This window comes from Oppia nitens, unplaced genomic scaffold (genome assembly GCF_028296485.1).
Source record: "Oppia nitens isolate AA-2021 unplaced genomic scaffold, nextdenovo-longstitch-racon4-pilon3 scaffold27_pilon_pilon_pilon, whole genome shotgun sequence".
NCBI classification, from domain to species: Eukaryota; Metazoa; Arthropoda; class Arachnida; order Sarcoptiformes; family Oppiidae; genus Oppia; species Oppia nitens.
The window spans coordinates 2,238,400-2,255,769 of record NW_026533207.1 but is presented as its reverse complement, the minus strand read 5'-3'; the positions used below and the strand labels follow the sequence as shown (position 1 = coordinate 2,255,769).

The following is a 17,370-nucleotide window of genomic DNA, read 5'->3' as shown; positions in this document are numbered from 1 at the left end:
GTTTTTTTTAAAATAAAAATATTATTAATAAATTATTTGTGAAAATATTAAATTGTATTATCAAATGCTTTGTAATTAAATTTATTGTAATTATTTTATAATAATAATAATTATAATATAAGTATAATATTGTAGAAAAACATTAAACACAAGTATATTATTAATATATATTTCAATCAATCAATTAATAATAATATTTTTTTAAATAAGACTAATAAAAAATAAATGTTATTTAAATATTTTATAAATAAATTAAAAGAGAGAGAGAGAGAGAGAGAGAGAGAGAGAGATTCATAATAATTCAAACAAACAAAAATATTAACAATAATTATATAATATTTTTTAATATATATATAGAAATATTATAACAATATATTCATATTAATAGTTAGAAAAAATTGTGTGATTGATAACTGTATATATATATTGTATATATTAATACAAAAAAAAATATTGTGTATATATTTTGTATATAAACTTATATAATAATAATAATAATAATAGATATCATTCATAGTTTTATATTATTATTATTATATAAATTTAATATAAATGTGTTTTTAATCAGTTTATAGTTATCATATTGAAAGTTAACATTTAAAAAATATAAGTAAATTATTATATATATTCAATATATATACTGTATATTATATACGTGAAAATATATACAATAAAAATTAGGGGAAAAAATTATTATTATTATTATTATTATTATTAGATTTTTTGTGCACAAAAAAATATACGTAAAATATCGTAACAATCAATAATACAGAGTAATAATCGCACAATTAATTTGGATTATTATTATTCAATGGAAATCCTATATCCAGGGACTGGTAGTTGTTAATGGGTATCATTACCGCCACTTCCTCATCATCATCATTATCATCATCGGTCGGCATCTGCTGTTTTATCATACGATCATCACTATCACCCGTACCCGACAATTGCTGACCACCACCACCACCAACACCTACCGTGTGAGCAAAGGTTACTACATTAAACTTGTCGGCAATTACGGTGACGGCAGCGGCACCGGTAGTAATGGTGTTGTTGTTGTTGTTGGTGGTTATGGTGTTGTTGGGTGTCATCACCACTAACGGATCAAATGTACCTTTTTGTTCCTCCAGGGCATGATGTACGGCATCGTGTATTGTTATATAGACATGATATGGTTTAACTTCATCGTAGAAGCCATCCTTTTCCAACATTTTCACTACATGTGCGGCACAGTTAGCCAGAAATGTTTTCACACCAATCGATTCGTATTCCTGGACAGTTGTTTTCAATGTGGTAACACCAGTCGTATCGATATAGGAAAACATTGAACAATCAATGATAAGATGAGTTGGTAGATCGTCAGCAGTGGCCACTATATCGAGGGACAGTTGTGTAGTAGGTGTGTCCCTTGAAAATGTACGCATACGTTGAAATTTTCCGCCGCAAATCATTGCCGCCGATTTCGATGTAGTCTCAGTTTCTGCCGCCTCCTGTTCCTCGTCCTTCAGCCGTCGGTTGTGTGCCTTTTGTAGTTTACGGCGCCGTTCGATAACATGACTGTCCCCACCCGACAAACAAATATTAATATAATTATTAAAATATAATCAACAAAAATAATAATAATAATTAATTATTGAAAAATTCATTAGTATTAGTAGTTTTGTTACAATAGCTATAATCACTACTTTATTACAACTACTACTACTACTACTACTATAACTACAACAACAACAACAACAACAACAACAACAACAACTACTACTACTACTACTACTATAATTACTACTACTACTACTACTATAACTACAACAACTACTACTGCTACTACTATAACAACAACAACAACAACTACTACTACTACTACTACTACTACTACTACTACTACTACTACTACTACTACTACAACTACTACAACTACTACAACTACTACTACTATTACTATTACTACTACTACCACCTACAACTACTATGGGTACACATACTTGACGTATATCTTTGTCCTGTACTGTAGTCCCCGTTTAAAGTACTCAACATTGGCAAAGTGCAGGGGTCCGCAAAACTGGTAGATCTTAATGCCGGTCAACTCGTGAGCCGATCCATACTTTTTGAGCGGTACGTAAACATCGGACTTATCAATTGATCCCAATAAGTAGGTCTTTGGCCTATTTTTTTAATTAAAAAAATTTGTTGTTAATTATTTTTTTGTGGATTCATTTGAAAATACTTATTATAGTGTGTATATGTGTGTGTGTATATGTGTGTGTGTATATGTGTGTGTGTATATGTGTGTGTGTATGTGTGTTAGAGATGGGCAAATAGAAAGTTTCTAATAAATTTCCCTGAGAAAGTTTCTAGAAAGTTTCTCATGAATAAATTTCTATAGAAATTTAACTTTTTTGTTATACTATGGGATCCCCATATCTATAGATATTGTAAAACATATATTAATGAGACACTACTATATATAATATTATACTATATAATGTAGATACTACTATTATACAGTACAAATGGGATACCTATATAAATAATTATAATTATTTAATAATAATCAGTTTTGTAAAATTTTATTCACCATTTTATTATATCATAGTTTAATATAATTAAATAAATAATTTTTTTACTTTAATTAATAATTAAAATACTAATACTAATATTTAAATATTACTTATAAATAATGTTAAAGATAACAAATATCGACAAAACAAAATTAACCATGGGGATCCCATAAATAGAAATTTCTTTTAGAAACTTTCTAGAAATTTCTCTATTATTTTATAAATTTCTCTTTTTTGCCAACACTAATGTGTGTGTGTATGTGTGTGTGTATGTGTGTGTATATATGTGTGTGTGTGTATGTGTGTGTATATGTGAGTGTGTATATGTGAGTGTGTATATGTGAGTGTGTATATGTGTGTGTATATGTGTGTGTATATGTGTGTGTATATGTGTGTGTATATGTGTGTGTATATGTGTGTGTATATGTGTGTGTATATGTGTGTGTATATGTGTGTGTATGTGTGTGTGTATATGTGTGTGTATATGTATGTATGTGTGTATATATGTGTGTATATATGTGTGTATATATGTGTGTGTATATATGTATGTGTATGTGTATGTGTGTATATATGTGTGTGTATATATGTATGTGTATGTGTATGTGTATGTGTATGTGTATGTGTATGTGTATGTGTATGTGTATGTGTATGTGTATGTGTATGTGTATGTGTATGTGTATGTGTATGTGTGTAATGGGTTTCTATTAAATTAGTCACCAATACCTTTGAGACTTATAGATTAGGGTCACCAGCGAATAGGCCAGACCTACATATAGACCAATGTCCACATTCAGTACTATCACAGCTACAAACGTTACGATCCATATGGACTGTAGTACACCAAAAAAAAAAATTATATTAATATTAACCAAACTATTTGGTAGAGCACATACAGGTGCTCAAACATAAGATATACTACTACTACTACTACTACTTACACCATCGAGTTTGTTGACCCGACAATAGCGCCAGACATCAAATATCTGGGCAAACAGTGTCTTAAGGGCTACGCATATGATTGACGCCAAAACACACTACAATTACAAAAAAATACAGACAATTATCACCAAAATACTTGATCCCCATAGTCATCAACAACAACACTGACAATACTAACATTGGGTAGTTTTTCAAGATATTGGCCAAAATATAACAATACAAACAGTATGCCGACACTGTTGACAATGCTGGCCATTTGTGTTTTGCCGCCTACGGTTTCCTGGACGGCACTTCGGGACAGTGAGGCAGCAGTGGGCAGACATGAGAAAAACGATGAGAAAACATTGGTCGTACCGATCGCTAGGAGTTCCTGATTGGAGCTAATTTCGTAGTTATGTTTAGTGGCAAATGTTTTACCAGTTGAATAGGTTATAGCGTAGGCAACAATAGCCAAGGGTATACACCGGAGCCATAGTTTAGGTATTAGCGACCAACGGGGCTGTAGGGGTGACGGTAGTCCTGTATCAATGGGTCCGACAGTATCGATGTTTAGCTGACACAGTGAGCTCAGTAGGGTTGAACCGACAACAATGGTTAGTTCAATGGGAAACGGTATGTTCATTTTGGTCCATTGTTTTAGTTTATCAATGAAATATAGTTTGAAAAACAATAGTATAGCTATACATATGAACGATACGCTCAGGGCTATGGTGTTGGCCTGATGGATGTGACCGAAAAAATCGGCATACGTTTTGAATAGCGATAGGGTACCGCTATGGCTGGTCAAATGTAGGCCAGACATGTAGCCGATTTGTGAGGTCAGGACGTAGAAGGATGAAGCGGTTATGAATGAACTGATCAGCTGTTCGGACATATAGACCGATATGAAACCCATACGAAATATGCCGAACAGGAGCTGATAGGCGCCGATCAGTAGGGCTATCATCGATGCCATCTCGATGTTCGAGTATAGCCGTTGACCACCAATACTAGCGGCGGTGGTGGTGGCGGTGCTGCCGATGATAGTCTCATTGATGGCCGCCGCCGCCGCCGTCATCACCAATGGATTATCGTTTGAGGCGTTCATTTCGTTGATAATGGATCCGGTCATCAGCGATACGATAGCAAACGTTCCTAATAAAAAAATAGGAGGTATTTTATATATACAGGTGCTTATGTATGTGGACTGGGGAGGTAGTGGTAGAGGACATACCTATTGACGCGTGACGCGATGAGCCCATAAACGAGTAGATGAGTGCCGGAAAAAATGATGAATACAGTCCGTAGATGGGACTGACCTGTGCCAGCAAACTGTAGCCCATACCTAACCATCATAACAACAACAATCAATCAATCAATCAATCAATCTAACTGTCCTCAAAAAAAACACACTTACTCTGCGGTACTTGAAATATGGCAATCGTTACGCCGGTAACAATATCGGCCACTAGATCCGATTTCCAATTATAATTGTATAGCCAATCGGTAATCGGTAACAGCGATCGCATCGTACGTTTCAGATGATGGGGCGTACACTGGGGACGTACGGCAGCCATCATCCGACTACGGGTAGGGCCGCCACCACCGCGGCCACCGCCACCGCTGCCCGCGGCATCCGAGCGACCACGTTTGCGGCCGCCGCGTATAACATCGTACGTCTCGTTAAATTGTGTCAGATTGTAGGCCAATCGGGAAAAGTTAAGACTCGGCTGAATCGAGTCCTGATAGTGCGGATCGTGATAGTCGTCGACATCGGTGTCCAAACCGCCGCCGCCGCCACCGTCGCCGACAATGTCCGTCAACTGGTGATCGCTGCCACCAATGCCGTGGCCGCCGACGCCGCCGTTTCGGCGGCCAATCTCTATGTCTATGTTATACGAAGAATCAAGCGATGAAGTACGCGATGACAGCTGTGCCGATGACAGACACTTTTCGTCCAATTTGTGGTCAATGTTTGCCGCCGACGACATTGTCTATGACTGTATGTATCGGAGGAAAGTCGATAATTATTTACCATAAGATTGAATATATATATAAAATTTAGTATTAATTTTAACTTTTAATTTTTAAAAAATATAAAAATTATTTTTCATTCACATATTATCATATATACTGTACTTTACAAACATAGTGTATGTATACACTAAACACTAGTTTTTAGTTTGAATGTAATACTAATAATAATAATAATAATAATAATAAATTTAATACTAATAATAATCGCTATGATTATGATTATAGTGATTGCAACAAATGTATGAAATTATTTTTCTTAAAATTTTGTTTTGTTTTTTTCTATTGTTATTATTGTTGTTATTATTAATAATTATGTATAGTATCTAATAATAATAAGTTTGTATATATATAGGTAATAAAGTTTTTCAATATTTTTGTTTTTGTTGCTAATAATAGCTTTGTATTGAAATTAAATTAAATTTAATTTTGTTTTGTCTGCTATTGAAATATATATATATGATATATTAAATTCATATATAGATACCAATAATAATAAACAAAAACAATTACTACTTTTCTAGAAAAATATGTTTTTCATAAATATTAGTTTATTTTTGAAAAATCTTGAATTATTAARAATTAAAAAAAATTAAAAAAATAATAATTACTTATTGATATAATTATATATTTTGAGTTAAAAAATTTTTTCTGATTTGATTAATGGATAAAAATTATTAACTATTTTTTCCAATAATACATAAAGTACTGTAATATGTAACCAATATATATATATATATATATATATATATATATATATTATTTATGTATTATTATTATTATTAAAAATCATTATTAAATGCAAATTACAATCAGATAAACTTTTTTTTTGTTGTATTTATTTTTTATTTTATAGATTTCTTCTATAACTAATTGTTTTTTCCTTAAATAAAATGTTTTTTTTTGATTTTATTTAATTATTTATCGCATTTCCTTTCTGTAAATATTTGCCAACAAATTAATTGCAAATAAAAGTAAAATATTATTATTATTATATATATATATATATAATAATATCAATCTATTCATCATCTATTTATGCAAAAAAATAAATATTGTTTACTTAAATATCTTATTATTATTATTAGAAAAATATCTATTAATTTTTTTTCAATACTAAATTGAGGTCATATTAAAGGAGTGGTCATTATATTAAATGATATTATTTTTTTTAATACAATATATTATAGTAAATATATCTTTAACTAAATAAATAAATCTATTATTAATATATTAAATTTAAATTAGACTAAAAAAACATTTTATTTAAATTTTATAAACAATTTTTTTTGTTGAAAAAAATTATATATAAAATACTAATCAAATTTCTTACCTTACATTGCATTCAAAAAATTTATTTTATTAATGATTTTTGTAGTTATTTTTTATATATTTTATTTGATAATCACTTCAATTATTTTGTAATTTTTTGCAACACTATTCACATATAAATTAAAAAAAATATTAATTTTCAATTAAAAATTTCAATTTTTTTTATGTATCATCAAATTTTGACACAATAATCACTAATTTATATAATTTAAATTGTTTTTGTTTACTATTGGTATTATGTTTGCCAAAACTCATATTATTATTATTATTATTATTAAATTTGTTAAAATATTATTATAATAATTTACAATTAATGGTTATTAAATTAATACACTATTTACACTATCAAATAGGTATTATATATTATTGATAAAATTAATGTCAATTGAATAGTATTTATAAATAGTAAGTATTGTACTCAACAACTAAACAAAATTATTTTATTTGCAATTTCTATAAATAAATACTATTACTACTAATAATAATAATATAAATGACAAACAAATATTGTAATTATATACACAAATATATATATATATTATTCAAATCTAATGGGATTTTACATTTTAATATTATTTTCCCCCAAAAAAAAAACTATAGCAAACTTTCATACTTATTAGTATATAATAAGTTATTATTAATCTATATATAYATATAGTATTATTGGTCTAAAATCAAGTTTTATATGTTATAATAAACTTATAAATAATAATAATAAAATTTTCCTACATTATTGAAATTTAGTATTTAACATTTGTAATATTAAATTGAATTTATTGTGATATTGAAATTAATAACAACTTTATAATATTTAGTTTATAAATGTCAATCCCAGTTCACAATTAATATATATTGTATGATATAAACTAATATTACTATATTTTATTAGCAATGATTAACCATTTAAAATAGGTAGTAGCACTGGTAGGTTAATAATAATAATAATAATAATAATAATCCCATATTGTCCTAAAAATATAGATATCTATGATTAGAGAATATTTTAGATATTTATTGTCAAGATTTCAATTTCATTTTCAACTTAATAATTAAATATATAATATATAAGTCTATTAATATACTATTAATAAAAATTTAAACCCTAATTATATTCAATTGATATATATATATATAGGTTAACAACAATTAAATATCATCTTAAATAGTTTTTTTTAATTGAATATCTAATTTTAACCAATTGTTTATTAATTAATAAATTTTTTTCGTTTGTTTGAAATAAAACTATTGTTTCAAAATAAATATTAATATAATAAATAATATTTTCAGAAAATAAAGTACAATCAAGTCTAGACAATAAATTAATTTAATATTTATATATAAAAAAAATAAATTCAAGATTTTACTTTCAAAAAGTTTTTTTTTGACTACTTTAATAATATATGCTATATATATAWATAAAAAATAAATTAATAATACATTGTATTTTATGTTTTGTTTCATAAACTATATAACAATACATATATTTAATAATAATAATAAAATCTAAAGTTTTTTTCTGTGTATAATATATCAAATATTATGTTTTCATATAAAAATAGAAACCAATTTTAATTATAACACTTTCATTCAAAAAATATATATTATATTTAATTAAATTTTTAAAATATTTTTTCTTATATAATATAATATTTAATTATACTATTTATTATAAGTAATTACTCTCTCATCTCATCATATAATGTATTAATTATATTAATTAAATTATATTACTTTAATTAATGCGATAATCAGTTAGCTTTTTTATGATATATAGATAATTTATTAATAWAAATACATCMCACACACCCCCCCCCCACACACACACACACTATAYACATACATACATATACACACATAYCATACCATACTGTCTATATGGATATCATCACATGGTTTAAACATTTAATTATTAATTAATACATATTAAATGATAGATCAATATTTAATATATATATATATATATATATATATATATATATATATATATATATATTAGATTGTAATAATTGCACCCACCTAAAAATCATAACTAACACATACACACAAACATACATATACACACATACATATATACACATACATATACACACATACATATACACACATACCATACCATACTGTCTATATGGATATCATCATATGGTTTAAACATTTAATTATTAATTACAGTAATACATACTAAATGATAGATCAATATTTAATATATATATATCACWTATATATATCATTTATATAATCTGTTATATCAAATAAGACAGTTATATCATATATTAGATTGTAATAATTGCACCCACCTAAAAATCATAACTAACACATACACACAAACATACATATACACACATACATATATACACATACATATACATACATATACACACATACATATACACACATACATATACACACATACACACACACATAAACACACACATACATACATATAAATACACATAAACACACACACACATACACACACATTACCATTATTATACATTATTTAAAACATTACATTACATTGACACTACTATTATATATTTTTATATATATATATATATATATATATATATATATATATATATATATATATATATATATATATATACTGTATAATTTACACACTGTATACTGTATATTATACATTGGATAATATGTATTTTATTAATAAGCATTTCAGTAAATGTATCTTTTTTTTAAAAAAAATGTAATATCTGTCAATAATATCTGTCTATAATTATAATATCATGTATTATATCAACTTGTTGTACACACTGACACACACACACATATATATATATAAATACATACATACAGTACATACTATACATATTGCAAAATATATTATCAATTTATTTAGTAATCCACACATTAATGTCTATTTTTTCTGTAAAGCTTTAACCGGTTTTAACTAGAATTATATACTAGTATATAGTATGTATGTATGTGTGTGTATATGTGTGTATGTATGTATATGTGTGTATGTGTGTGTATATATATATGTATATATGTTTGTGTGTGTGTATGTATGTGTGTGTGTATATATATGTATATGTGTGTGTGTATATATATATATATATATATGTATRTGTGTGTGTGTGTGTGTGTGTGTGTGTGTGTGTTTGTTTGTTTGTTAATGTATAAAAATATATTAATCATTCAAAAAAACCCTAAATGATAGATCAATTTATAGATAGATATAGATAAATATGATTATATATATATATATATATATATATATATATATAAACATAGACATAAAAATAAATTTAATGTTTTAACACTTATATATATATATATATATATATATTATATTTATATCTATTTTACCTAAATATTTGTTTTTTTCCTCAAAACATAATTAATTTATTATTTAAGTTTAGATAAATAATCATTATAATCGTACAATTAATGTTATCCAACAAAAATAAATAAATAAAAATAAATGTTGTTTTATAGTTGATTACATTTGGTATATACAATACAATACAATACAGTATATAATGTATACAATGTTACTATACATATGACAAATAAATAGGAGTTTTTATTATATATATATATATATATATATATATATATATATATATATATATATATATATATAATGTGTGTTATGTTTGATATTAATGGTTTGGAGTAAACTATTTAAAAAAAAACTTAATACTTAAATACATTATTAACTCATAACATATACAGTATATTATATATATATATATATATTATGTAGTAATCAATAGTTATTAATAAACTTCATCTCAATTTTTGTTTTTATTTTTTATATATATATTTTGATAAAAACAAAATCCATTAATAATTTTGTTGACAAAATCATAATGTTTTTCTGTCTGTATTTATGTTATTAACTTTTATTTTATGTTATTTAGTTTTGTCTACTTATTTAATACTAATACTAATAATAATAATAATCTCAATGAATATATATATATATACTGTATATATAGTTATATACAATATTATTGATTTTTAAAAATAAAATTGTATTTTATTTTATTAATGTATTTATTAAATTATTTTATTATAATTTGTATTATTTATTTATTTATTATAATAAATTAAGTACAATATTGTGTTTAAGCAATTTGTAATATTATGTATAACTTAATAAATACATTAATATTAAAGCAAATTTTTATATATTATAATTACAATTATAATATATTATATTAGTAATATTACTTAATATTTAAATGTCAATGATTTTTTGTTTTTTTTTGTTGAAAAGTAATTAATAATTATATAAATAAAAAATAAATATCATTGCATTGAAAGATTGGTTAATTAGTTATTATTATTTAATTGCAATTTTTATATATTTATAATATTGATATATCAGTATAAATGATATTATATTTTATGATAAAAATCAAGTATTTTTCCTAAATTTTTTTTAATGAATTTATAGATAGAAAAAATATTTAAAAAAATATTTATTATAAAACAAAACATATTATTGAAAACTATTTAAWATATAATAATTTAATTAAAAAAATTATTTTTTGAACAAAACTAATGAATAAATTAATTAATTTAAAATCTAATACTTAATAAAATAGTTTTATTTTATTTTTATTTTTAAAATATATCTACTTTATTAAATGCATAAAATTAATTGGAAATAATAATAATAATTTAATAATATTAAAAAATATAAATTATTCAATTAATATATTTAATTACATCATCACATCCTGTTTTTAATGAAAAATCAAATTATAATAATAATAATAATAAATATATTTTTATATACGTTTTTTTCACTTATTATTTATATACAGTTACTTTATAATCAATATTCATAATCATAATCATATTATTATAATTTTATTGAATTTATTTAACAAATTGTTTATGACATTCAATGTTAATCATAATAAATGTATTGAATTTATAACCAAAAAAAATAATAATAATAAAATAAAATAGTAGTAATAATTTATATATAAAAATTTGATATCTTAATAATAATTATCAAAACAAAACAAAATTGTGCAAAAAATTTGATATTATATTATACTTGATATTAATTTTACTAACACTTCAAACACAATAAAAAAATAATTTTATTAATAGTATTATTTTTTGTTAGTTATTTAATATTTTTTAACATTAAATTATTATATTTTTAATTAAAAAAAAACTATTATTATTATTATTATTATAGCCATAGTTACTAATAATATATAAAACAAAAAAAAAATTGTAATTCAAACTAAATATTTTTATTTTGTGTGTCGCAATATTAACTATTAAATTACTAGTTTTAATACTATATATATATATATATATATATATCTAATACACAAAAAATAATAATATAATAACTAATCTATAATATATATATATATACATATACATAGTAACTAAACTGATTAAATTTAAATTATAATTTATAATTAATTTGAGGATTATATTAATTATATTTAATAATAATAATAATATAAATTTTTGATATAATGTTACATATTTATATTGTAGATTACATAATAGATGTAATAATTTAAATATATATATATATATATATATATAATACTTATATGGTAATTCATATGAAATAAAGATTAACTTAGTCTAGAAAAATAAGCTAGCTTGATTTTGAATATTTAAGATTAATTTCATCTAGATAATTAAATCTAGTTATAATCTATAATACATATGAATATTATTTATTTATTTATGTATTTAATAATTCATTTTAATAATTTATTATACAGTAGATTATATATATATATATATATATATATATTAATAATTTATTTATATTATGCATAATGTTATAATATATATCATATATATATAGTGTATATTGTATATTGTATATTGAAAATGTCAACTAAATAATTAGCTTTTTTTAATAATTAATTTTTTTTTGTATATAAATAAATAAATAATTATTATAATAATAATCATTTATAGATCTAGTTTATTTATATTTGAGCATGACAAATTATTATTATTTTTAATAATTAATTATAATAGGATAACGACATTTTGTTTTTATTTATAAAAAAAATAAAATAAATAAATAAAACTACAAAAATAATAATAATAATAAAATATATTTAGCATAAAATAATTAATTATTATTATTATTATTAATTTAATTGACTAGCAACAACAACAAATGTTTTTATGTGTGTGTATTAACATTGAAAAATAATTTAATTATAAATAATTATCATTATCATAAATTTTTAAAAATAAATAAAAAATATATTTTTTAAAATTATTAACACTACTACTACTACTACTATTTTTAGATACTATATAATGTTTATTGATAACAATTATATATTGTATAAATATACTATTATTTTTTTTATTAATTAATATTAATTAAATTTATAAATATGCACAAATGTTTTACCTAAAAAAATAAATCACCATTTTAAAAAAAACATTTATAATTAACATTATTACATAATAATAATAATAATAATTTTAAATTGCAAATTTTTATTATAGCATCTAAGTGCAACTTTTATTTATTTTTTTAAATATTATATTAATAATAATTTTAAAAAATCTGTTTAATGCCTACTAATAATATATATATATATATATTAGTATATCAATATTATATATATATATATATATATATATATATATATATATATATATATATATATATATTGATGGTTAAGTACATGTTTAAAAATTAATATAATAATAATATTAATATTTAATGATTGTTTTTTAAGTACTATATATATATAATTTACATTATAAACAGGAAATTTTTATATAAATAATATATAAATCAATATACAGTACCCAAACATTTATATATATATATAATTTATATTATATACAGTATATATATACTACTGGTATATATATAATATACCGGTATATAAAATATATGTTGTATAACATTAGTGATTACAATAACAGCACCAAACTGTCTGTCTATTAAATATATATATATATATAAGTACATATTATTTATTATGCAATGTTTTTTATAAAATAAAATAATTAAAAATAAAATGAAACTAAAAATTGACAATTTTATTTTTTGTCAAAAATTTTTGTTGTAATAATTATTATTTTATGTCTATCTATCTATTATGTTATTTTCAATTACCGTATATACATTAGTATACACTGTATAAAACATAATGATTATTAAATATTAAATAAAATGTAATAAAATGTATTGTACAGTATATACGGTATATAWAWAATAAAATCAAATTTACAATAACAACAATAATAACATTATCGACAATAACTATAATATTATATTTTATATGAAATATTAATTTTTATTTTATGATAAACATGATAATATCGTATAATATAATTATATATAAATTTTTCAATTGATTTAATGTACTTATTATATGTTAAACCATTATTATTATTATTATTATTATTATTATTATTATTATTATTATTATTATTATTATTATGTTAACATATATTTTAACAAATATATACTATATATATATATAATATATATATATTTTATAAAACAATACCACAATTTATTTTAGTATTATATATATTATATAAAGTAATAATAATAATAATAATAATTTAATTAAATACTTACAAAATTGTTGAAAACGTTATGGCCTTGAAATTCGTGGCACTTTTGAAAAAATCAATTTTGTCTGTGATTTTAATTTTCAATAAAACCTATTAGTTTTCTATAAATAAAATTTTTATAATAGTTTTTCAAATACAGTATTATATAATTATTGTCACAATTAAATGATTGACCAAAAAAACAAACAAACAAATGTTTGAAACACACACACAATATTATTAGTTAATAATTATATGTTTAACAAAAATATTTATATATATATATATATAGTGTATGATATAAATGTATATTTTTATGGTATAAGATAATTAACAATTAAAAAAAATTGATGCTTTAATTGTTATAATATATTATTATTATTATTATTATTAAAAACAATTAAAATAATAACTATTATTAGTAACAATGAATAATTAGTTTATTTTATTTTATTTTTTTTGGTGATGACAATTACAAAACATATATATATATATATATATATATATTTTAATCATCAAAAAAACATACACATATAATACCAATAATGTTAATTAATTGTGTTATCATTATTATTATATAATAACAAATACAATGTATCATATGAAATGTGAAATTATTTTTTTAATTATTATTATTATTGTTATATATCTAATACACAGTAAATAAATAAATAAATAAAATCAGTACCGGTTTTAAAACAAAAACACATAATATATTGCAACAAATATACGGATTATTATAGATATTTTCCACACGTTTTATCAATAAAAATAACAACAAATTAATTAATTAATTAATTTATGTTTTTGCGCATAATATATATATATATATATATATATCTCATATAATAATTATTATTAACAACAATTTTAATATGTAATATAATCAACAAATGTATTGTATTATGAATTTATTATTATTTATTTTTTTTATATAAAATAACATTTAAAATAATTTCACAATTGTTAGGCAATTTAAGTCATCAAAAATATACATTTATTGAATACATTTAATGCAATACAACAACAATATTAATAATAAACTAGTATTATTATATAGTTATAAAATTAATAGTGACTTAAATATATATATATATTGATATTTTCATATATCAATAGTTAACATATATATATGTATATACGGCTTCTCTATCTAATAAAAATATCTCTATCATTGTATATATATATATATAATTTATTTTCTCTCCCTTTCCCTCATCATGTAATACATGCCCTTTTTGAGGGAAGGGCTTATAATATATATATATATATATATAATAATACCGATACACACAATCAGACTCAGCCCTAACAAAGTGCACATGTATTTTATATACATATATAATATATATATACATTATATATAATATATATATTTAATATACCGGTATCTGTACCTGAATTCCAGGTATTTATTATATAAAAAAAATAACTAAATTTATCTATTATATATTGTATAACTTATATATTTAATATATATATATATATATATATTAAATAAATTCATGAATATTTTTTGTAGAATAATAATAATAATAAGATTAATATAATTATTATTATTTAGCTAAAAGATATTTAATATAATTATTATTATTATATACAATAGTATTTCAATTTTCATTACATAAATTGATTTCCATTATTAATATTAATAATATTTATAATAATAATATTAATAATTATTTAACAATTTCTTCTAGATATATATTTATTTATTTTTTTGGGAAAATATTTTTGTTGTTGTAATTAATTAATTAATTAAAAATATTTATTATTAATAAATTTTTACTAATCAGGATAATAATAATAAAAAATAAATTAATATATAAATAAATAAAAGTGTTTAACACTTCCTGACATTTTATTTGTCGTATTATTATTATTATTATTATTATTATTATTATTATTATTAATTGACATTAATTGACATTAATTTGTGTGACAAATCATATGTCACGGTATTTGGATTTTTTGTTGTTGAAAAATATTTATAAATTTATATACATATAAAAAAATATTTCTATTAAAATTGCTAATAATTATTATTATTATTATCAGTTGAATTTAATTTTGTTGTTGTTTATTAATATATAGTTTTTTGACATTAATATTGACATTAAATGATTTATATATATATTAATATCTGACAAATATATACAATATATTTATATTTATATGACATTAGTGAAAATATTTATCACAACAAAAATATTAATTTAAAAATAAAATAAAAAATATCAATAAATTCTAATAAAAAAAAACATTTTTTTGTCGAATAGAAATATTTAATAATAATATTATTATCAAAAAAAATATAAGATATTTTTGTTTATTTAATAAATATTTTTTATTAAACTAAATCTTTTTAAAAAATTGAAAATATATTTCTCTCTCTCTCTCTCTCTCTCTCTCTCTCTTTCTCTCTTTCTCTCTCTCTCTTCTCTCTATTAGTAAATGTTTTGATAATAATTTATAAATATTAATAATTATTATTATTATTATCTTTTTCGGTAATCATCTAAAAAACGCTAAATTAATTTTATTTCTAATAATATTAGTAATAATAATAATAATAATACTAATTTATGATAATTTTTCAACAACAAACTCAATAATGATGTTAATAATAATAATAATATTAATAATAATAATAGTATTATTATAATAGTAATAATAACAACATCTGTCACACATTTTGTTAGCTTTTATTTTATTATGTTTTGATCTCTGGTATAGACCTTCAAAAAATTTCATATTACATACCAACAAAAAAAAACTATTAGTAGTAGTAGTAGCAGTAGTAGTAGTAGTAGTAGTAGTAGTAGTAGTAGTAGTAGTAGTAGTAGTAGTAGTAGTAGTAGACATAATATAGCTATACTTAAACAGCATCAAAATAATACATATATATATAAGTAAAAAATTTTAGGGTATTAATGGGTTAATTTTATTATAAATTTTATATATATATATATATATATAT

At 21.2% G+C, this 17,370-nt stretch overlaps 1 protein-coding gene across 5 annotated transcripts; it reads right to left on the bottom strand.

Annotated features, from left to right (window-relative positions):
• Window positions 1-696: 696 nt before the first annotated feature.
• LOC128954484 (solute carrier family 26 member 6-like) lies at window positions 697-14,477 on the bottom strand. 5 transcript variants are annotated; one of them, XM_054300069.1, is made up of 9 exons: window positions 14,416-14,477; window positions 4,894-5,476; window positions 4,711-4,821; window positions 3,676-4,631; window positions 3,497-3,592; window positions 3,282-3,388; window positions 1,983-2,162; window positions 1,115-1,557; window positions 697-973 (listed from the first exon to the last, which is right to left on the bottom strand). In XM_054300069.1, the coding sequence occupies exons 2-9, from the start codon at window positions 5,465-5,467 to the stop codon at window positions 789-791; spliced, it is 2,652 nt and encodes an 883-aa protein (XP_054156044.1). In that variant the 5' UTR covers window positions 5,468-5,476; window positions 14,416-14,477; the 3' UTR covers window positions 697-788. The 5 variants fall into 5 exon arrangements, with proteins under 5 accessions (XP_054156044.1, XP_054156042.1, XP_054156043.1 ...); XM_054300070.1 differs by having other exon boundaries at window positions 820-905; XM_054300071.1 differs by having other exon boundaries at window positions 820-902.
• Window positions 14,478-17,370: the final 2,893 nt, after the last annotated feature.

Coding starts and splice junctions, on each gene's coding strand:
- LOC128954484 (XM_054300067.1), bottom strand. CDS start 5,467: ATGTCGTCGGCGGCAAACATTGACCACAAATTGGACGAAAAGTGTCTG. Junction 3,593..3,675: donor ATCTTGAAAAACTACCCAAT/GTTAGTATTGTC, acceptor TTGTAATTGTAG/TGTGTTTTGGCGTCAATCAT. Junction 1,558..1,982: donor AGGACAAAGATATACGTCAA/GTATGTGTACCC, acceptor GGGTGGGGACAG/TCATGTTATCGAACGGCGCC.